The sequence below is a fragment of the Agelaius phoeniceus genome, chromosome 19 (genome assembly GCF_051311805.1).
Source record: "Agelaius phoeniceus isolate bAgePho1 chromosome 19, bAgePho1.hap1, whole genome shotgun sequence".
NCBI lineage: Eukaryota > Metazoa > Chordata > Aves > Passeriformes > Icteridae > Agelaius > Agelaius phoeniceus.
Window position 1 is genome coordinate 5,678,134 of NC_135283.1, and position 22,152 is coordinate 5,700,285.

The following is a 22,152-nucleotide window of genomic DNA, read 5'->3' on the forward strand; positions in this document are numbered from 1 at the left end:
AGCCAGACGGGATCCAGCCTCTTCCCGGAGCTGCTCAGCACGAGGGGGGAAGTGTTCTGGGGCCTGAAGTGGCCATTTGGGCCGTGCAAACAGTGAGATATCCTGGAAAGGGTATTTATTTAAGGTTAAAAGCATGACCTTGCCAAGGCTCACAGGGCTGGGAGGATGTAGACTGAAAAACAGCCCTTGATAGATCTGGCATCTCAGCCCCCGCCAGCTCCGTCCCAGCCTGGCACCACCAGAGCTCTCAGAGAGGCTGCGGCTGCACCCAAGGTCTTGATCCCCAGGAGAGGACTAGGCAACCCATGGGATGGGGCTCAGTGGCTTTTTCCCCCCAGCATCCAAGGTTTTGGTCCTTGGAAGGAGACTTTGCATCCCATGGGCGACGGCTTGGTGGCTGTGCCAGCTCTGGTGTCCACTGACAGCTTCTTTCCCTGGCACACAAATCAGGCTGGGTCTCACGTTTTGGAAGCCCAGGAGCTCAGGACTAAGTGTCCCTTGGGAGCCCACCAGCTCAGTCTCCTGCACTTTGGCCATACGACAGGCTGAGCAGGCACTGCACAAAGCTGTGACTCCCCCTGGTGCCTGCCCCGTGGTCCCGAGCTCGTCCTTCTCTCTTTCCTCATTCCCCTGCTGGCCTCGGGGCATCAGCTTGGATGGGTGAGCGGGGAGCAGAGATAAACTCGTACCTGGGCAGCAGCTGTGGGAGCTGGGATGTGCCAAACACCCGTGTGCCAGGGCCCGAATTTGGGGAGGGAGCTGCTTCAGGGGTGATGGAGGCAGAGCTGTGCCTGCAGATGGAGCTCCGCGCTCGGCCGCTGGGAGCAGGGAAAGGGGTGGAGCGAGTTGATGGGGCCGGAGAATTCCTCCTTCTTGAGGACCCCACAGTTCTGCCAGACCCCAAAAGACAAAGAGAGGCAGTGCTTAAGGTCTCCCTGCTGGGCAGGGGATGGTGGTAATTAATCCCTGATTAAGTTAATTACCCAAAAGCGTTTGGTCTGAAAGAGGTGGGAGGAAGTGCTGCCCAAAACCAGGTATTATAAAAGTGAATCTCTGCAGATGGATGTAGGGGAAGGTGAGGTGTTGGTTTTGGGAGTGACTGTCTGAGGCAACCAGGGGATCTCGTGGTGTCCCACTGCCAGCGCCTGCAGCCTGAGCCTTCCTCCCCCAGGGAGGAGGAGGAGGAGGAGGAGGAGGAGGTGTGCAAGGTGGACTGTAGGGAGGGAAGGGCTGCTGATGGAGCTCAACCTCCTCACCACAACCCTGGGGTGCAAATAGTGCAGCCTTTCCATACTCCTGGATTTGGGCTGGAAGCTGCACTTCTGGGACTGCAGCAGGTGCTGTCCCACGGGCTGGGGGGACCCTGGGAGGGCTCAGAAGGAAACACTTTCAGCTGCTGGCTCCTGGTGTCTCAACATGTGTGTCCTTGTGCCAGGCTAAAATGACCTGTTTTCTCCTCTTTGGGGAGCAGGGACACGGGAGGAGCTTGCTGGGAGCCAGATTTGGCCTTTCTAGGGGCGGAGTGGGTGAGATGAGGACAGTGGCAGGGTCTGATTCCCGTGGCTCCCTCGGGATTGCAGATGCCTGGGGAAGCAGTGAGGGCTGCCTGTGGGACTCTCGTGGTGCCCAGGGCAAGGGACAGCAGCTGCTGGCCCCAGCTTGCTGCTTCAGGGATTATGTTGATCCGCTCCAACTGCCCTGCTGTGTGCTGAAGGATTTCTGAGTCTTACACATGTTTTCCCTGCTAAATTGGAGGTGTTTGTGACCACAGTGCAAGGGCCAGGTCAGTGTTTGCTTTGATCCCTAGGATTCAGCTGGGTCAGGGGAATTGTGTGACTTGGCCTGTGTGTGGTGGGAAATCAGATGTTTAAAAGTTTCTTTTGGAAATGGAGCTCTGTAAGGCAGCAGATTTAGCGCTACCACCCTGAACCTGCTGACTGTCCTTATGGCTCTGCAGGCTCTTCTTACAGTGTCTGGTCTGTTGTCAGCATTGTGACTCCCATCTTGGCTGTACCTCTTTTGAATTCAGCACTTTTCCTCAGAAATCAAATTTCAGCCTCTCCCATGTAGTTTTCAGCCCACAATTTGTTCTCCTCTCCCAGGTGGTCTCTGGTCCTAGTGGCACCACAGAACTGAGTGATGCCATGCACCTGCCCCTCCCTCTGTCAGCTGCAGTGGGATCTTCATGGATCATGTTGGTCTTGGATGTGTGGGTGATCCCTACCCCCTGCTCCTCCTCAGCTGACCCCACATAACCAGTTCTGCCCCACTGTGCAATGGCAGTTCCAGCACAACTCACCCTGGCCCCTGCCAAGCAGCACCCTCGGAGCAGGGCTGTCACTCTCCTGCCACTGTCCCTTGTGGTGACATCCCAGGTGTGACAGTGCAGGTCTGTGTCTCTCAGGAGCAGCCCCACCCGATGCCTTTTGGGCCTGACACCTGCCTCCCCTGGCCTGGCAGCACCCATGGGTGCTCTCCCAGCTGTGGGCAGGTGGCAAAAGCCATTCTGCCCATCAGAGTGAATCCCTGACTGGGCTTCATACACCACCTGATTCCTCAGTGCCCCTGACTCTAGAAATGGTCTTTCCTAATGCATGCTCTTACAGTGGAAATGAAACCTCAGCAGGTCTCTGATGCACTCTCAGCTCCACCCCTTTTGCAGCAGCTTGCATTTTTTTTAATTGTTATTAATTTTTTTTCCAGAGGATGATGACAATTCCCTGGGGCTTGGTGTAACTTGGGTGTGAGGTTTGCTTCCCTGCAAATCACAGCAGTGATGTGATGTTACTGGAGGTGCTGAGCCCATCCCAGTTTGGGGCTGTGATATCCAATGATGGGTGTAGCAAACCAGCCTTATATGTTGCAAATCCATATGGATTTGATGAATGTCAATGTTCATTAAGGATCTGGTGGATCAGTTCAGCTGATTTGAGGTTTGGCAAGGAGAAATAACAAAGCAAGAAGAAATCCAGTGCCACAGCGAGGAACAATGTGATTTTAGCTTTCCTTCATAAAGAAATAGGGCTTTGGAAGTCCTGGTCTGTTCAGGGGCATCCTCCAAGCTTTTGGATACCAGCGTCTGGGTGATGAGTCAGGAGGCAGTGATGGAAAATGGGGGAAATTCATACAGAATCAGGTCGGAAGACAAGAGAGACCCTGCGGGGGTCAGAGCTGGGTGCCAGAGCTGCGAGGGAGATTTGGGGTGGCCTGGTCCCTGGGGGTGTCCCCGGCAGAGCGGAGGTGCTGCAGGCTCCGCGGCAGCAGCAGTTTGGGCAGGTGGGCACAGCAGCCCCTCCTTCCTGCAGCCTGCTCCTCGCTGTGGAAAAGGCCGATTTTCTCCCTAAAACGGCTCCCACGTGGGACATGCAACGTTTGCTCCCTCTCCCTGGGAAAAGCGAAACCCTATCCCTGTCCTCAGTGCTCCGCTTGGGTTTCTCAGGGCTGTTCCTGGCACTTGGCTCCTTCGCCTCCCACATTTCCATCGCCTCTCTCCATCTTTTTTCCACTCCTTCCCTCCTCTGCTGCCGTCGCTTCCCTCGTCCCTCCCTGCTGCCCCGGCCGCTCCCCTAAATGGGCCACGGGGGCGGATTATCGGCACCGCTCATCTGCATCCGCCCTCCTCCCAGTCCTGCCCTGCTCCTCCTCCTCCTGCCGATCGCATCAGCTCCGCTGGAGCGCGGCCGCCCTGGAGCGGCAGCGCCGGGAGAGCCGCCGGGCCGGGGCTACCGTGAGTAGGGGGCTCTGGTGGCTGCACTGTCCCTGTGCTGGGAGGTTGGGTGGCTCTCCGGCCGTCTCCGCTGGGTGGTTCTCCTTGGATTGTTTATTTTCTTCCATCCCTGTCCTTCCCGTGTCCTTCGGCGGCAGCAGGAGCCGGCAAGCCCGTCCGCGGTAGCGCGGGGTGCTGGGGTTGGTCCCCTGGGGGTGACACCTGCGTGGCCTCTGCTCAGCAGGGAGATGCCGCTGGAGGATGGGGACCCGCTGAGCCCGGGGGGGCGGCAGGTCAACGGAGAGGTCAGCGGTGTCCCCCCGCTCCCGGGGATGGGGGAGCCCTCGCTCCGGGGCACGACAGCACCTGGTGGCAGCAGGACAGACGTGATGGCAGAGGGCTGGGAGCTGGGGCCAGCACTGGGTGATGGGGATGTGACCCCCGGAGGAGGCCCACAGCGAGCACAGCAGCCCGAGGAAGCCCTGATGACCGAGCTTTCGGAGCTGGTGCAGAAGGTGGTGAAGAGCAGCAGCTGGTGGGAACGGCACGGCACGGACATCAGCATCCTTGCCTGCAGCTTCCTCCTGCTACCAGCAGGTAACCTGGCTCAGCCCCCCAAACCATGGCCGGAGGGTCCTCAGGTGTCCCACTGCCTCCTCATGACTGCTTTGTGCTGGGAGCCTGTTGGCACCTACTGAGGTTGTAACAAAGCCATAATAACTCCTTCACCCCGTGACTTGGTGCACTCTGACCGCACAGCAGATGACAGTGACACCCAGGGTACAGCCTGGGCTGAAGGGACAGTGGTACCTGGGGTGCAGTCTGGGCTGAGGGGACAGTGGTACCTGGGGTACAGCCTGGGCTGAGGGGACAGTGGTACCTGGGGTACAGCCTGGGCTGAGGGGATGGTGCCCAGGCAGATGTACACAGGGCAGGACAGTGGGTGATGTGTCCCACCATGGGACATGGTGGTTTTGGTGGCAATGGCCCTGGCTGTGGTGGGTGCAAGGGAAAACAGTTGAGTGTGGGTCTCTGGTGGCATGGCTGGAAAGCTGGGACCTTCTCTTGCTGTTGAACTCCTGGGGATGCTGAGATCCTGGCAGAGTAATGGCACCAGTGAAATCCCACATCCCAAAGCTGTGGGGTGGGATCAGGTGCCTGCAGCACTCCTTGGCATCGAGGCTGGAAGTGGCCAAATCTTCAGCACAAGGGTGAGTGTGGCTGATCCAGTCATAAGGACGATGAGGAGGCAAACTCTGACTTGCATGGTTTAAATACATGTAACTATGGCAGAAGAACAGGTTTAGGGCCGTGACTGGCGTGTTTGGGTGTAGCAACACCTCCAGCCTGGCTCAGAGGGCTGCAGGACATGAGCATGGCCCAGCTCCAGCCCGGCTGGTTTCTCCACAGGGTTCCTGTGCCTGCGGTCGGCCCAGGCCATCCCTTTCCTGGCGGGTGTCCTCACCCTTGGCGTGGTGCATCACACCCTGACCGTCAAGGGCAGCCACCTGGCCAGCCACAATGCCTTGACTGAGTCCAAGTCCTGGAGCAAAGTGTGGGCTATCTTCTTCATTGAGGTGAGTGGGGCAGCCCCCAAAAACACCCCATCAGCACCTTGTGGTGGTGGGAAATGTTTGGAATGGCGGGAAAGGTTTTCAGTGCTTAACTCTTAAAAGTCCATTTCCAGACTGGTTTGGGGTCTGTGGGGTGCAGAGCATGTCCCCATGGTGCTTCATTATGGTTCCAGAGCATCTCCCCAGGTTCTTCCCACACAAGCCCAAGCCAGGCAGTGCCCAACCCTGGCAACTTCTCTCTCTTCTCTCCCAGCTCTGCTCCGCTTTCACAGTCGAGCAGGCCACCTACAACCATGTGAAGATCCACCATGGCTACACCAACGTCATTGGCCTGGGGGACTCCAGCACGTGGAAACTTCCTTTCCTGAACCGCTACGTTTACATGTTCATCGCTCCTCTCGCAGTGCCCATCCTAACCCCTCTGGTTGCACTTGGTACGTGTCCCACGTGCCTTGGGACAGGGTGCTGGGTGTGGGAAGCTTGTAACTGCCCAGGTCTCACCCCAGCCAAGGGTTCTGCTTTGTTTGGAGGCATCACATTAACTACACCAGTCCCTGGTGGGACATGGCAGGAAGGGCAGGAGATGCTGCACTTGCCCTGGGGACCACATCTTCTGCATCTGTTTTCTGCTGATGCTGAGAAAACATTTCACCTTTTCCTGGGCTGGATGTTGAAATCTCTGGCAATAGCCATCATGAGCCTGCAGCACCCCAAATCCATTCTCCTTTAACTCAGATCTGTGGCCATAATGGGGCTCAGTCTCACACTCAGGTTGATCAGAGCATCACACGGGGTGTTTGGTGGCCGTGTATGGGGTGGAGGTTTGGGCCAATGCAGGGGCCAGACACAGAGAGCTTGGGCAGGAAAGGTGGTGGCTCCAGGGAAATAATGGTGCCAGAAAACAATCAGGGAGAAGAGCCCAGAAAGCAGTAAGAGGCTGGGGAAGCAAAGCTCCCCAGGCTGCATGACCCAGCTGTGGGCAGTGCCAAATGCACGGCCAATGACTTGGCAAAGTGTAAGAAACAAAGGAGCATCCAAATCCCCTGAGTGATGCTGCACAGCTGGACCTGCTGCTCTGGGGAGTCTCTCAGACCCACACCCCAGCAGTTTTATAGGGTTTGGGCCAACCTGGAGGAGGGGGAAAGTGAGTTCATGGGCTGGGCTGGGCTGTGGGGCTATTGGCACAGTCTGACTGCTGGAGCAGCAGTGGTGGTGGGGAAAAATCAACACCTCTCCCATGCGCTGCCTCCTCTTCCTTGTGCAGATTTACTGAGGAACGTGGAGTGGAAGGCAGCTCTACGGACCCTCTGCTGCATGTTTCTGGGGTTTTACTGCCATTACTGGCTCCTGCTCCACGTCTCGGGCTTCCAGTCGCCGTGGTCTGCCCTGCTCTGCATGCTGGTCACCCGCTCCCTCCTGGCCCATCCCTACATCCATGTCAACATCTTCCAGGTAGAGACCTGAAGCTTCAAGGTATCCCAACAGTGCTGGAGACAGGCGAGCCACCACCCAGTGCCCTGATGCTGCTGGCTGGAGCTTGTGTCACCTTAAGGCATGTGGGTTCAGTTGTCACCTCCCTTGTACTGATGTTGTCACCAGGAGGATCAGGCTGGTGGTGCTGTGTGGAAAGTGGTGGCCCTTGGAAAATGTCTGGGCAGATGAGTGCAAAGGGTGTGAGGATGATGTCCTCTATGGTGGCTGGGAGGGCTGATGTGTTTCAGGTGGTGTTATGGGCCCTGGGGTGGGGAGAGGCTGGTGGCTCTAAGTGTGGATGTGTTGGGGGAGCAGAGCCTGGGAGCTCCTTGGTGGCTCCATGGACAAACACAAGATGGGGTGACTTTAGGGACAAACTCAGCTCTTGGGCTGACAGAGAGACCCCAAAATGTGGCTCCTTGTGCCCACACACAGGCAGAGCTGCCATTGGCTCTGCTGGGATGGGACTGGGGAGGTGGCAGGTGCCACAGGGTGCCCACCCTGCCTCTCCCACAGCACATTGGCCTCCCCATGTTCGCCGCTGACCGCAAACCCAAGCGGATCCACCTCATGAGCCTGGGTGTCCTCAACCTGCCCCGCAACCCCCTCCTGGACTGGTCCTTCGGCCACTCGCTCATCAGCTGCCACGTGGAGCATCACCTCTTTCCCAGCCTCTCTGACAACATGTGCCTGAAGGTGAGATGACTCCACAGGGTGACTGGGAGGTGACATGGGGACGAGAAATCTTCCCACCCCCTCCTGCCCCCACTGCCAGACATGTCTGTGCTGCTCCTTCTCATGTTGGAAACTGCTTTGCAACAGTCCCTAACCCATCTCCTGCCATCCGAGTCCTGTTCTCCTGGGTTTCTGCTCCTTCTCCTGGTCCCAATTCCAGCCTGCAGCAGCCTTCCAGCAGTCCAGGATCCTCCCAGTGATTCCATTGAGAAAGTATCCCAGCACTGCACAGTGCAGTTTTTGGCTCAGGAAACATCCAGGCAAACCTCCTATCACTCTGGTCATGCCCTTACTTGCTGCTCTGAGGTGTGGGGTGTGTTCAAAACGTGGGCTCTGAGCACTGCCCCGGCTGGAGGGGATCCCAAGGCAGGTCCATACAGCGCCCTTCAGCACAGGATCACCACAGCAATGCTGTGCCCGTTTTCAGTGTCCTTTGCTTGAGCTCAGGGGGCTGGCAGGACCCACCTCCCCCAAAGAGGTGTCACAGGGAAGGAGGCAATTAAGCCTGTAGCAGCCTCCCAGTCCCATCAACGAGCTGGCTGTGTGGGCCAATAATGATGGGTGTGAAGGATGAGCATTCGTGGCTGGTTCTCATAAGAAGCCTCATTAGGGCATCTCTCCTAATTTGGAGCCCTCCAAAGGCGATTTGCCAGGGTGAACTCCCTGTGATGCTGCAACTGAAACCACCTTCCTCTTAATATTCACAGCAAAGATACTACAGCTGGTGCTGCCTGCTCCAGCCCAGCTTTGGGCATGTGGGATGGCTTTTCTGGGCACGTTTCAGGCACCTTGTACAAACACAGGGCACCCTGCACAGCAGTGACGTTACCTTTGCCTTTGCAGATCAAACCCATCGTCTCCCAGTACCTGAAGCAGAAGAAGCTGCCCTACAACGAGGACACCTACAGCTCCAGGCTCTGGCTCTTCCTCCAGAGATACGAGGAGCTGATGGTCCATGCTCCCCCCATAACGGAGCTGGTGGGCATCCAGTGAAGACCCTGGGGGCTGCAGCACTCGGGGGGCTGTTTCCACAGGGACATTCAGAGGGATGGTTTTAGCAGGACCAACACCTCCATGAAGTCACCGTGTAGGAAACATCCCTCCCTGAAGTCTTGCTTTTGGCTAGAAAATGAATGGTGCACAGAGCCATTGCAGGGGGAGAGCCTGGTGGGGCAACACCAGGGACAGAAAAATTGGGGTCCCCCACAGTTATCCCCAGCCAGGGCTTACTTCTATCCACTCTGCTTTCACACTTGGGGAGAGGAAACCACCCCATCTGTGGGGGATGCGTCACCACGTCCAGGACAACCAGAAGTGAGAAGCACCAGGATCTGCAGGATGGAGCTGCAGCTGTTTGGTTGGGGTCTCAGGGAAGGGGTGGATGTGGGGAGGGGGCTGTGACACTGCTGCTTGTGCTTTGCCTGACTTTGGGCTAAATCAGTCCCTTCTAGGAACAAAGATTTGTTTCAAAGATAAGTTCAGCCTTAACACTTTGGGGTGGATTTCCTTTATCATTGGTTTTTTTTGCTGGAGGAAGTCTGACTGGTATCCTGTGGTGCCCAGGGTAGAAATGGGGGAAAGACCCTCACCCCATGGGGGTGTCTGTGTTGGGGTGCCAGAGGTGGCCCCAGCCCTGGTCATTGCTATGGCAAGGATTTATCAAGGGGATCATCTGCCAGAGGCAGGCAGGTGTCAGGGCTTGGGAGGCTTTCCCTGCTTAGGGAGGGTGAACTCTGCCCCCTGTGCTGCTGCCAGGGCTGGGATGCTCACGTGGGCAGCTCAAGCCACCTATGGGAAGCTGTGTCTGCCTTTACCAGGGTGCTCTGCTGCCCCAGACCTGCAGGACCGATGACAAAGTCCAGCCCAGGGTCACGGTGGGGAGCTGGCAGCAGGAAAGGCAGATGGCCAAACTGGGAGCAGTGTGGCTCTGCTCTCAGCCTGGGGTTTTGCTCTTCGATTTGAGCTGTCCTCCCATCCAGGCTGCACCCCTGCAGTGCCACATTGTGGATTTATGAGGCTTCACAGGCAAATGTGCCCCAAGGCTCAAGGATGCTCTGCCCTGGCCCTGGCCCGTGGCAGGGTGATTGCTGCAGAGGGCAATTCATAGTGTTTTACTTGGCTTCTCCTCGAACAAGTCCAGGAGCCTCCTGAGATGCACAGGAGAAGTGTCCCTGTGGTGTGAGGCTGGAGCTGGGAGGGCCATGGCATCCCTGTGCAGAGGATCCAGACTCAGGACAAGGAAGAGGGGCCCTGGATCCATCCAGTGTGACCCCTTTGGCATCAGAAATGTTGAATTATTGATTTATGCTGGGCTGGGGTCCAGGGGCTGCTGATGCACTGATCTGGTGGCATTGCCACCTCTCTCCCATGTGGGTCATTGATCCAGGGCATTGTGAAACATCCAAAGGGCAAATCCCACAAATCCCATCCTCTGAGCAGGGCTTAGGCTGGGGCTGTAGGTGGGGGAGCAGCTGGAGGAGCATGGCCAGAGCAAATGGCCTGAATGCTCTGGGGGGTCTAAGACCCACCCCAGAGCCCTCCCACCACCACCTCTGCCTTCCCCAGTTCATCTCTCAATTGAGCATCAGAGATAAGTTAAGATAAATGTGACAAATTATTGACATTCCCAGCTCCAGCAAGGGGGTGAGGGAGCATTAGAAGTGCTTTTGATTCAGGCAGGGTAATCTTAACCTCACATGTTCCTGTGTGTGGGCACAAAATGCTCTTTTGCCCTCTCCTGCTGCAAAGAGATCAAGCCCCAAAATGTTCCCAGGCATTGGTCAGAGCAACAGCTCTTTTCCAGCTGGATTTTATGGATGTTGTTTAAAGCAATGCCAGCTGAAGGCAAGTGTTTGCAGGTCCCTCAGCCAGCAGGAGACAGTCTGTGATTTGGGAAATAGATGGATTATTCCCTGCCAGAACTGGTGGATACAGAAGTTAATGGGGGAAAGGGAGAATTCTAGGAAAAAAAGAGAAATCTGACTGTGCTTGGAACCCTCCAAATTTAAACCTACTGCTTTTGTGGATGACCTCTGTGGTGATATTTGGAGCCTTCAGCCTTGTCCCTCTGGGGAGGGGCTCAATGATTGCTGTGCTGACCTGAGGATGAGGGTTTGGAGCTGTCGGAATTCCTGGTCCTGGCCACAGCCCCCCTGAAGGAGCGGGTGCAGAAGGAGGCACAGAGCCAGCTGCTGTTTCCAGCGTGCCTTTGCAGAAAGCCATCAACTCATTTCCAAAACCAGGAGAGAAAGTGTGTGAATTTTATGATCCATATTACAACCAGCTCCTGGCTGTAAACTCCTCATGGTCTTAATTGCATTTAAAAAGCCCCGTCAAGCACTTGCCTGCATGCTCTGGCATCTGACCAACTTTTAAATGTCTGCTGGGCCCCCTGAGATGATTTTTCTGTCTGGTGTGTTGTGAACTGGCTGAACAAGATGGGATGTAGTGCTCCTGCATGGAGGTGAGAGCACCAGCATTTGAAATGCGCTGAGTGATGGCGATGAAGGAGGAAATAAAGCAGAGACCGTAGGGATGCTGGGGCAGGAGTTCTGTCAGCATCATTTATCCACTCTCTCTGGCGTTAATGTTTTACTCTTTACTGAAGGACGCTGGGTTTTTCTCCTGGCACGAGCAAGATCACTGTGCAGTGCATGGTTAAAATCAGTCTGAGGTTCGCTTTCCCCGGCCGACCTCGGCAGCTGGTCGCTGTTTGGGCGGCAAAGGGGCGCAGGCAACCAGCAGCATCAGCGATGATGATGCTGCGAGAGCGCGCCGGCTACCGCGGACGTCTCACCATAGAGAGCGGCGGTGCGAGCGGCCGCCAGGCGGCTCTTCCTTCCCCGCCTCTCTATGGTAACACCGCGCTTCCGGTCCGCCGCGGTGTGAATGGCGCGCTGCCATTGGCTGGCAGGGCTGGGCGGTGACGGGAGGCGGGGCTATGCTAAGCAAGGCGCTGTACCTCCTCCCGATTGGTCAGTGAGGAGGAGGGGCGGGACCTGGTCGGTGAGGGGCGGGGCCCGGCGGCGGCAGCGGAACGCGGCCCGGGGAGCGCGTGCCTGGGGGGAGCGGGCCCAGAGCGGGGCAGCCGGGGCCGCCGGGGCCGAGAGAACCGCAGAAACCGCGCCCCGCAGGGCCCTGCTCCACCCCTGGGGCTGAGGGAACCGCGCCCCGCAGGCCCTGCTCCACCTCTGGGGCTGAGGGAACCGCGCCCCGCAGGGCCCTGCTCCGCCCCTGGGGCTGTGAGAGGCGCGGGGCTCCCGGGACCCTGGTGCGCGGGCTCGGAGTCTCGGTTCTGGGCTGTGCAGCCGTTCACACCCGCCGGCCCCGGCCCGGTCCTAAGCGCCAAGGCCGCTGTCCCTGAGCTGCCGGTGCGGTGCAGAACCCCGGCCCCGCTCTGCTCCGCTACGGCCATGGCCGGCGCGGGGGTCCGAGCCCCGCTGGGTGGGTGCCGGGCTCCGGGGAGGGGCCGTGCCGCCCCTGGCGGGTGCCAGCTCGGGTGGCTTCACGCCCTGCCTGTCGTTCTCCCCTGCAGGTCTGCGGCGGTGGCTGTCCTCGGCTGCCCCGGCGCCCCGGGTCTGCGTGGTGGGCAGCGGCCCCGCCGGCTTCTACACGGCTCAGCACATCCTCAAGGTACCGCGATGGGATCTGCCCGCGGGGGAGGCATCTCTGCCCTGCCTGCCTCTCAGCGGTTCTGGGGTGGTTTTGTGGGCTCCTGGCCCTGCTCCAGCCAGGTTGGTGTTGTTGGGAGGCTGCTTGGGGCTGCCCAGACTCCACAAAGTCCTTCTGGGCCTGGTTGGTTGGGGTCGGTACCACTGCTTTCATCCCTGCCCTGCCCCTGGGTCGTCCATTCAGGACTTAGGTTGATTGCTGTGAGTTCATCCCAAGTGACTTTTCTAGAATCAAATAATCAGCAGGAATCTGCCTTGCTCAAAGCTGTTGTCACCCAGCAGGAATGACATTAACCGTGTGTTTGAAGTGGCTGTGTGGGACCTGCTCTCCTCCCTCCTCCCCCAGCAGGATTAAGACACATGGGTGATGCTTTACCTTGAGTCTGCAAATTTCAGTGCTCTGGGCAGTCAGGTCTGTTGGGAAATGAGACCTGAACACAGAACTGGGCTACTGGCACCCTCCAGAGATACAGCAGCTTAACCCCATCATTAAACCATGCTGTGCTGTCTCTGGAATGTGTTGGAAAATAGCTGTTACTAAGCCTCAGGGACGAATTTCAGGGCTGCTTAATCTCGGAAGAGGCTGACTCAAAATACAAGATAACAAAAACCTTGCAGCCAAGGGTCTGTCTAAGGCTCTGACCCTGAGGTGACTCAGCCGAGGCCATCTCAGGGCATGGGCATCTCTGCTGGGGACTGGGAGATGTCTGGCAGGTCCCCAGCACCCAGGGTGCTGTACTGGCTGCTTCCCAGCTGGCATGTGGGCTCTCTCATCAGCCCTCCAGGTACTGGATACTCACCAGGGTAGTGTGGAAAAGGAGCTCAGGACTGGGTAGGGAGATGGAGCCCCACAAGATGGACTTGATGGTGGTTGGGGCCACTCTGTGCTACATCTTGTGGTCTGAGCTGGCAGTAACAGGTGCAGCATCATCCTGCTCATGGAAAAGTCTGGAAGAGGCTGTGTCTGGCTTGCTGCAGCCCATCCTCCTGCCCTGTACTCCCCCAGCTGCAGATGAGTGTTGCTAGGCTGCTGTGACCTTTCTGTCCTCATCCTGGCTGTGACTTTCTCCTCCTGCAGCACCATGGTGGGGCCCTGGTGGACATCTACGAGAAGCTGCCCGTTCCCTTCGGGCTCGTCCGTTTTGGAGTGGCCCCAGACCACCCTGAGGTGAAGGTTGGTGCTGGCTCCCTGCCCTTGCCTGTGTGGTTGAGTGTGGTGACAGTGGTGGGTGCAGCTGAGGTGGTCACTGTCCTTCCTGGTGCCCCAGACTCTCTGTGACATGGAGCTGTCAGGCCAGAGAGGTCCAGGTCTCCTCCTTGTCTATGCTAAGGCCAGGGATAGGTGACATGGGACAGGAGAGCGGGCCACAACCAGGGGCTTGTGATGGGAAGTGCTGCTCCTGGTGCTGGTCAGCCTGGCCCAGAGCAAGGCCAAGGAGCAGAGATGGGTTTCTGTGTCTCTGGGCACATTGCTGCTGCTGTTTGCTCCTCAAGCAGTACCCATTCTGGGAACACACAGATCTCCTCATGGGGGCCGTGGAGTTGGGCTGTAGGGGCTCTCCTGTGCAAGGAAAAGTTAAACCAAGGATTTCCCAGCAATTTTCCTTTGCCTGGCAGTGAGTGGTACCCAGGAGTATCTGCTATATCTGAGCTGGAGTGGAGGTGGTTGGAAGGGTAAGACACAGGAGATCCAGACATGGGAGATCCAGACACAGCAATATCTTGCAGTGGTTTCCTCTAATCCCTGGAGATCCAAAGACCAAAATGCCTGGATGCCTTTGTGTGAGAGGGGAGGAATGGACATGCTGCAGACACTGCCCCAGCTGTTGTGGTGGTGTCTGTCCTGTCCCCAGGCTGAGTCCATCTGGGGCTGCAGGGCTGGGAGTGGTGGTTTTGCTGTGTAGCCCTGATCACTCAGAAGAAAAAGGCCTGGATGCCATCATGCCCTGCATCCTCTCTCGAGGAAGGGGCTTTCAGGAAGAGTTGAGATGAGATGCCAGCAGAGGGGACCAGGTGGGCTCTGCAAACCTCACTTTTGGGACGGAGTTTTCCCCTGCAGTGGGGTTTATTCTGAGGGGCTGAATGTACTAGGAAGGTCCTGTCCTCCCTAGGTGGGTACAAAATATGGATTTTCCTTTCACAAAGGGTGGTCGAGAAAGTTCCAAGTCACACCTCTGCTTATCTCCCTGTGAGTTATCTCTGGCTGTTGGTAGATAAGAGTCTCAGAAGAACTTGATTGGGATGAGGCGGTGAAGATCTCAAGGCTGGAGGGGACAGGCACAGGGATCTCCTGTCAGCAGCAGCCTTGGCCCTGGCTGTGGCTGTAGCTGTGGCTCTGTGCTCTCTGCAGAACGTGACCAACACCTTCACACAGACAGCGCGCTCGGGGCGCTGCGGCTTCTATGGGAACATCACCGTGGGAAGGGATGTGACAGTGCCGGAGCTGCAGCAGGCGTACCACGCCGTGGTACTGGTGGGTACCAAAACCTTAGTGCCCCACGAGTCCTGGGAAAGGTCTGCAGGGTTATTCTCCACTAGCATCTTGGGAAGAGTGTTTGGGTGAGGTGTTTCTGGGTGCCTTGTTACCATGGAAAACTCTTCCCAGCCTTGGGACAGCTCAGATGCTCCCAGGCTTGTCCAAAGCCCTTGCAGGGGGCATGTGCTGGAGCATGGCATCAAGTGCAGGTCTCTGAAAGTTCTCCCTGTGCTGGCCAGTGCTTATTTTAGCCTGCCATGGATTTGTCCTTGCTGATCAGTCCTCAGCTTGTCATGCTCTGCCTTGGACCAAGGATGTAGAATTTGGCTCTGGAGCCCAGGACGATGAGGTAGATGAAGCCCCTGTGCTTGGACTGTGTTTAGCCCTTACACTGAGTAGCTCAGCCTTTGGGAGGGGATATCACAGCCGTGCAGTGACCCTGGCAGCAGCTGGAAGGGGAGATTTGTGTTTTGGTGTCAAATCCTGCACATAGTGACATCTCTGACTGTGCCTGCTGCCTCCTCAGAGTTATGGTGCTGAAGACAACCGGGTCCTGGGGATCCCAGGGGAGAACCTCCCTGGTGTTTACTCAGCCCGAGCCTTTGTGGGCTGGTACAACGGGCTGCCCGAGAACCAGGATGTGAGTATGGCCCTGTGCTCCCCTGCCCTTCCTCCCGTCCTTCTTTCCATCCCAATACAGGCATTCAGCTCCAGATTAAGTCCTGAAAGGCCTGCAATTGGAAAAGATTAGCAGAAGCCATGTTAAATCCTTCTTAGATGGTAGAAATGTGAACAATTTGCACATCAAGTGAGAGTGGATTAGCTGGCTGTCCACGTTGGCAGCACATTTTGGCAGGGCCAGATGGGAGCCTGTAGGGGTGATGCTCTGCTTCCTGAGGAGGCTTTTTGGCCAAAACAGCTCCTGCTCCCAGGAGGGCAGGAAAGGTAGGAAGGGGGATCATCTGGGGTGCCTGGAGCAGCTGTGTTGCCGTGTCTGCTTGGGGAGGAGGCTGGTGTGGAGTTTCCCAAGCTGCATCACCTCTTTTTGGGGCAGAGCAGGGTAGAAGGGAATTTGGGTGGTAGGAGCATGTCTAAAGGGCTGGACATTGTGGAGGCCATATGGATTCATCACAGCTGGGTCTCTCCCCACAGCTAAAGCCTGACCTGAGCTGTGAGACAGCGCTGATTCTGGGTCATGGCAATGTGGCACTGGACATTGCCCGCATCCTGCTGTCCCCACTGCAGCTCCTCAGGGTGAGTGATGGCTGCTCTGCCTCATGAGGGCAGCCCACGCCCTAGATTCCCTCCCTGCTGGGTGGCTGCTGGCTCCCACCCATCTCAGATAAAACCTCAAACTCCTCTGTCTTGGGATGTTTCCCTGGGGAAGGCTGCTGCCTGTCGGGTGCACCCATGGATTCACAGTCTGTAGGGAGTGATCCAAGGCTGTGGCCATGACTTGGGTGATGCTGCAGAGGCCTCTGGATTGCTCTGCTGGCATCCAAAAAGTTGGAAATTGAGCATTATCTATGAGAAGCAAAAGAGGAGCCACTTTCTCTTCTTCTGCCACCAAACCAGAAACTTCTGGGGGTTTATCTTTTTCTGCTGGAGCTGAGGGCAGCAGCCTGGTTTCAGCTGGTGGCACTGGGCAGACTGGTGGACCTCATCCCTATAGACAGCTGGGAGCTGGTGTGCACCAGCTGCTCCATACAGCTGTTGCCCCAGATGTTGGCAGGAAAGGCTTTCCCTCTGGGAGAAACGCCACGAGGTTTGTTACAGCTGTGCAGCAACTTCCTATATTAATATCTAAATTAAATTATAAAAGCCCCCAAACTTGGGGGCACTGCCAAGCAGTGACTTAAGCCAGCTTGGGAGCAGTGCTGCAAAAGACATGGCACTGGTATGAGTGCCAGGGTGGGCAGGTAGTTCCTGACAGGAATATTGATCTGGAATGGTTTATCCTGGTGACCTTGTGTCTCTCCCATCGTGTTTTCTCTGGAAAAGATCTTGCAGTCTAGATAAGCAGGCAAGATTGAAACAGGATTTTAAGCAGACATGATTGAAACCAGCACAGGATTTCTGTGAGGTGCCAATGCCAGGCTGAGGCCTGGCCGTGCTTGTGCTTGTGCTGGAGCTGCCTGGGGCAGGCAGGTGGTGATTTGAGCTGTGGTTTGCAGCAGGTTTCATCCAGAGGCTGTATATCCTGAGCTGGGAATTTCCCCAGCAGCATCTGCAGGCACCTCAGAATGGAGCTCACTGAAGGCTTTGCTCTGTTAGCCCCAAGGTGAACCTGCTGGGTGGATCCCCCGAGGCAGTCACGGGGTGCTGGCTCATTACCTCTGGTGCATTATGGCCTCGGAAAGAACATTCAGTGATGAGGGACCAGCTGTGCAAATAGCTCTGTGCAAAGGGAGATGACTTCTTTCCCGTCCTCGCCCGGGCTCTCTGCATGCACAGCCAGCTTTTCTGCTGATTTTTCACCTTCAGAGGCTGTGCCTTCCCCCCAGCTCCCTCCAGATCTGCCCTCATCCCACTCTGCTGTCTCTGTTTTGCAGAAGACAGACATCACTGACAGCTCCCTGGCAGCTCTTGCCTGCAGCAAGGTGAAGCGTGTCTGGCTGGTTGGGAGGAGGGGACCTCTCCAAGTCGCTTTCACCATCAAGGTGAGGCTGGAGGTGCTGCTCTTTCCCAAAGCTGAGCCCCAAACTGCCTGTCCCTGGTTGGGAGAGGTGGTTTGGGGCTGAGTGTGGATCCCAGGCATCCTCCTTCCTGCACCCATTTCCTGGCTCCTAGGGGTTTGGGGCTGTCCTCTCTCTGCTGGAGGTTACATTTTCTGGCCCACAATTCCCAGGAGCTGCGGGAGATGATAAACCTGCCTGGTGCCAGAGCTGTCCTGGACCCTGCTGACTTCAAAGGCCTCGAAAGTGCTGTCAAAGGTGAGGGACGTGTGCCATGCTTCTCCAGACAGGGACTCACCTTGGCAGGTGAGCAACCAAGAGTGATCTGCAGGTGCCCAGAGTGTACATCAGAGAAAGTCTTGTTCTGTACTTAATGCCTGGCTCATGAAGCCTGTTACCATGGTGTGTCATGTCCTCAGAGTGCCTGGAAGCACCAAGACAAGAGAACATTGTGTATCTCTGTTTGTGCTGCCACTTAGTGCTTACACTCTGAGTGATGAGGGCAGGAGGCTCAGGAGGGCTGAGGAAACCTTGCAAGGGAGATCCCAAGGCTGTTGATTTAAGAGCTTCCTGTAGACCTGAAAAGAAAACACTGAGTTCAAGGGTGTCCAGAGACCTGCTCTTCTCCATGGGCTGCTGCCTCCAAGCACCAGCAAGACAGGAAATTGCAGACTTTGATTTGTGTGTCCCACTGGCCTCAAGCCTCAGGAGGTCCCCTGGTCACTTTGACTTGCAGTTTGTCATCTCAAAGGTGTCAGGCTCCCACCAACATGACAGACTCACATACTGACACTGCCCTGACATGGCCTTGGCCCAGTGCTGTGTCTCAAGGGGCTTTTGCTGATTCCTGTTGTGAAGATTTCTCTCTTTTCCTAGATGCTTCCAGACCCAGGAAGCGACTGACTGAGCTGATGATCAAAACAGCCCTGGAGAAGCCAGTGGAGATGCAGGCAGCAGCAGCAGGGGCAGCAGCCCCTCGGGAGTGGGGGCTGAAGTTCCAGCGCAGCCCCCAGGAAGTGCTGCCCAGTGCTGATGGGAGGAGGGCGAGGGGTGTCCGCATGGCCCTGACCCGCCTGGAGGTACCGGGGGGCTGGTGACCCTGGGGGGCTGGGGTGGAGCAGGACACATCCATCCCTTGGGAATCTCTCCAAAGGCACTTCTCTGTTTCCTGTCTGTCAGGAGTGGCCTCTGGCAGGCTCTTGGGGAATCTGGTACCTAAAGAGCTTCTGGTACCACAAAGAGTTTTCCAAAGGGAGCTCTTTCCCTGATGCTGCTGCAGAATGGCCTTTAGCAAATGCCCAGGGTTCAAAGGTCCCATAGGAGACTGGAGGGGGCTGTTGCTCTGCAGTGGTGACTGTGGTGGTCAGCAGCCTTTCCTCCCTCTCTCAGGGCTCAGGTGACTCTGCCAAAGCCATTCCCACTGGAGATGTGGAGGAGCTGGAGTGTGGGCTGGTGCTCAGCAGCATCGGCTACCGGAGCCTGCCGCTGGACCCGGCCGTGCCCTTTGACAGCCAGCGCGGGGTCATCCCCAACAGTTCGGGCAGAGTGGAGGGTGTCCCAGGTCTGTATCCACAGGGATTTGCATGGGACACGCTGAGCACAGCTGCTGGGCTGGGGGCTTTGGGGTGGGAAGTTCATTCACCAAGGGCATGAGTATTGCACACCTAGGAGAATGGGAACTGAGGGCATGAACTGCCTCTATCAGGGGTTAAGAGCTGGCCAGTCTCCATCTTTTTAGGGTTGTCTGGTTTAGCACAGGGGTTTTACTGCATCCTGTTACTAAAATGACACAGCCCATGCAGCTGCTTTGTGCTGATCTGTAGGTACACAAACTCCTGCCACAGCACTGTTTGTCTGTTCACATCACCAAGGTGGGGAAGAGGGCAAGGACTTGGAGCCAGAAGGGTCCAAGGCCACATGCTGACCTGAGCCTGGCTGCTCCATGTGCCCCTGCAGGTCTGTACTGCAGCGGGTGGGTGAAGAGAGGACCCACAGGCGTGATCATCACCACCATGAACGACAGCTTTGACACTGCCCAGTCTCTGCTGGAGGATCTCCAGGGGGGTGTGCTGGATATATCCCCTTCCAGAGAAGGCTTTGGGCTTGTGGAGAGCATCCTGCACAGCCGAGGTCAGTGCGAGGGTTGGTAGCAGCCAGCAGGAGGGATCAACGCAGCCAAACTCCTTCTGGATCTGTGAGGGAGCAGAGTCCAAACCATGGGAATGGATTATTCTGCTGTTTGGATGTTCCATAGCCCAGGGACAACAGGGCTTGAATTCTCTCAAATATCTGTGTCATTGCTAAGGTTAATGACCACTTTCTGGGAAGGGCCAATAAAAGCAGCTCAGACCTTGGGTAAAATGTCAGTGTCAGCTGCCGAGACAGTGAGCTATTGCTGTTGAGTGGTTTTCCTAGTAATCCTTCCAAGCAAGTTAGGGGAAAGATTAAAATGCCCAGGAGAGTAATTTGCTGTAGCTGTGTTTAAAGACATTCAATTAAAGTGTGTGTGTGTGTTTTGCCTCTTAAACTGTCTGAGGTTTAACAGTGAACTGGAAGCATTTTGTCCCCTGAGGTGGTTTGTGCTCGCTGTTGTTACGGCTCACAAAGGTCTGACTGATCCAAGCCGACTGGAACCTGCCACCCCTCTCCTTCTGGTGTTAGGAATTATTTCTCCTTTGCGAGACTGAGCTCTGACACCGTGTCGGAAAAGGGCAGCTTTGCTGCCACATCAGGGCCCTGCCAATGGTGAGGTGAGGCTGAACTTGTTCTTACTTGGTTAAGTTCTCTCTCCTGTCTCTCACTCAGGGGTCCGTCCCGTTTCCTTCTCGGACTGGGAGAAGATTGATGCTGCTGAAGTGGCGAGAGGCAAAGCTGCTGGCAAACCCCGGGAGAAGATCGTGGATCCTGCGGAGATGTTGCGGATCATTGGTCACTAAGGCAGCAGTGGTGGGACCGTGGCACTGCCCCAGTGGTACTGTCCTGGGGCAACACCAGTGGGTCATGAGCAGAGCCTGGAGCACAGGGCTTCTGTCTGGGGCTGGTGGTGGCTCTGGAGGGGTGTGTGACACTGGGGCCTCTCTGGTAATAATGAACTCTGGGTTCCCAAAGTCTCAAGACCTGAGGCTGTTGGCTGGCCCCACATCCCTGCAACCAGCTACCATTCCTGGGGGTGATTCTTGTCTGTCTTTGAAGCATTAATGAATCATGCAGTGCAGGTGAAGGGAGGTGTGTGTGCACCTGGGGAACTCCTGACCAGCCACTCTCTCAGAGCAAGTCACATGGAGAGGTTTCCCTGTGTCTTGCTGCCTCCCCTTGAAGCCACAAGCCAAATGGGTTTGTTGCCTTGTCATTCATGCCAGAGCAGGCATCTTTTAATAATGATTTTTTTAAAAAATAAACCCTTCCAGGGAAGCCAAAATGGACCTACAACTTGAGTCTGGGTTCTTTGTCTGCCACTGCCTTGACCTCGGAGCAACCCCCAAAGTGCTGCAGCTCCTGCAATGTCCCAAGGCAAGGCAGCTCTGGGTGCTCTCCACTTGTGAGCTCTACACAAGTAGAAAAGGGCATTAATTTGCTTTCTCCTTCCCACAGTTAATTTGCCTTCTGCTTCCCACAGTCTGTCCTACGGGGTAGATTGGGATAACAAGCATGTAATTGCCTTGTTCAGGATCATGAGGGAACCTGTGTCCATTGGTACCTGCCAGTGCTGACTGGTGCAAGCAGTGCCTTGAGCTCTTTCTCTCCTTTCACTGGTGGGGTTGTTTTTTTGGTTTTTTTTGTCTGTGTGTTTTGAAGCTTATTAAATGCTTCTCTTAGCCCAGATTGCCTACGGTGACGGTGTCAGGTTTTAAGCCAGATTACAAGCCGTGAGCTGTAATCTCCTTTTATCCCTGGCGTAGGGGCAGCGTCAGCGGGGCCCCTTCCCTGGCTGTCCCCAACCCCCCCGTGCTCCTGCCAGAGCACTGCAGGATTGCAACCCTTCCTTCCTGGCCTGTGGAAATTGTGACAGTGGCAGTGGCTCTATGATGGAGGCAGAGGAGAGATCGAGCCAGGGCAACCTCCACCTCAGCCCAGCCCTCTCATGGCAGAGGACTTGCCCACAGGGCACTGTTCTCTCACCTCATCTCTGACTCAACTCAAGGAAGGGAGATCTCTGACTTCTCCCTATTTTTCCCTTTTTCTCTCCCATACTTTTCTATTTAAATCTCATTTGAAAGCTCATTAAGAAACTCAGGAAATGTGATAATGGGAACTCGTACTCAAACGAGCAATAAAGCTTTTGTGGAACAGCTGTTTGTGTGATGTGGCTCTCCTTACGTCTCGTGGCTGATGCAGTCCTAATGCTGAACTCTTGAGCAGGAGATTACATCAGTGCTGGGTTCCGAAGTGAATCAGAGCTTTGGGAAGGGGGAGGGAGGCGAGGGGGGCTGCACCTACCACAGGGAGCAGCAGTTCAGCTTGGCAGCCTAGCCAGGAATGTGACAGGCAAGGGGTTGTTGTGGCTGCATTAAATCTTAAGGTTTTGGGAAGAGAAGAGACAGATCCTCCTCAGGATTTTCTTCCACATTGCCTTGAATGTTGATGCCAGGGTGCATTTGTAGTGGTGGAAAAGGCCACTGTGCTCATGCTGAGCCTGGCACGTGGCTGTTCCCAAACTGAGGATGCTTCAGGGTAGTTTTTGGGCTGTGATAACAGATTAACAGGAGTGTCTGTCCTTGCTAAGCTCAGTGACTTTGCTCAACCCTGAACTTGGCCAAGGCCCTGGGGTTAATGCTGGTCTGTGGGAAAACCATGGGATGATGAAGGTCAGTGAAGGGCAGGGACAGGGGACTGAGCCTCATGG

The 22,152-nt window shown here is 56.1% G+C and overlaps 2 protein-coding genes across 4 annotated transcripts; both read left to right on the forward strand.

Moving 5' to 3' along the window:
- The first annotated feature begins 3,555 nt into the window (after positions 1 to 3,555).
- FADS6 (fatty acid desaturase 6) lies at positions 3,556 to 11,030 on the forward strand. 3 transcript variants are annotated; one of them, XM_054645249.2, is made up of 7 exons: positions 3,599 to 3,727; positions 3,948 to 4,303; positions 5,117 to 5,283; positions 5,534 to 5,714; positions 6,545 to 6,732; positions 7,270 to 7,449; positions 8,332 to 11,030. In XM_054645249.2, exons 2-7 carry the CDS (start codon positions 3,955 to 3,957, stop codon positions 8,479 to 8,481), a joined length of 1,215 nt encoding a protein of 404 aa, XP_054501224.2. In that variant the 5' UTR covers positions 3,599 to 3,727; positions 3,948 to 3,954; the 3' UTR covers positions 8,482 to 11,030. The 3 variants fall into 3 exon arrangements, with proteins under 3 accessions (XP_077044416.1, XP_054501224.2, XP_077044415.1); XM_077188300.1 differs by having other exon boundaries at positions 3,619 to 3,727; positions 3,951 to 4,303; XM_077188301.1 differs by lacking the exon at positions 3,948 to 4,303 and having other exon boundaries at positions 3,556 to 3,727.
- A 454-nt stretch (positions 11,031 to 11,484) lies between these two features.
- Positions 11,485 to 21,600, forward strand: FDXR (ferredoxin reductase). Its single transcript, XM_054645248.2, has 12 exons — positions 11,485 to 11,931; positions 12,023 to 12,120; positions 13,237 to 13,332; positions 14,509 to 14,631; positions 15,161 to 15,274; positions 15,787 to 15,888; positions 17,187 to 17,294; positions 17,483 to 17,567; positions 18,186 to 18,388; positions 18,699 to 18,870; positions 19,266 to 19,439; positions 20,115 to 21,600. The coding sequence occupies exons 1-12, from the start codon at positions 11,901 to 11,903 to the stop codon at positions 20,243 to 20,245; spliced, it is 1,437 nt and encodes a 478-aa protein (XP_054501223.1). The 5' UTR covers positions 11,485 to 11,900; the 3' UTR covers positions 20,246 to 21,600.
- The last annotated feature ends 552 nt before the right edge of the window (positions 21,601 to 22,152 follow it).

Bases quoted from the DNA above. Each gene is read 5' to 3' on its own strand.
- FDXR (XM_054645248.2), top strand. From the start codon at position 11,901: ATGGCCGGCGCGGGGGTCCGAGCCCCGCTGG. The intron at 12,121-13,236 runs GTACCGCGATGG...CTCCTCCTGCAG, and splicing joins CGGCTCAGCACATCCTCAAG to CACCATGGTGGGGCCCTGGT. The intron at 19,440-20,114 runs GTCAGTGCGAGG...TCTCTCACTCAG, and splicing joins GAGCATCCTGCACAGCCGAG to GGGTCCGTCCCGTTTCCTTC.
- FADS6 (XM_054645249.2), top strand. From the start codon at position 3,955: ATGCCGCTGGAGGATGGGGACCCGCTGAGCCCGGGGGGGCGGCAGGTC. The intron at 4,304-5,116 runs GTAACCTGGCTC...GTTTCTCCACAG, and splicing joins CTTCCTCCTGCTACCAGCAG to GGTTCCTGTGCCTGCGGTCG. The intron at 7,450-8,331 runs GTGAGATGACTC...TTGCCTTTGCAG, and splicing joins CTGACAACATGTGCCTGAAG to ATCAAACCCATCGTCTCCCA.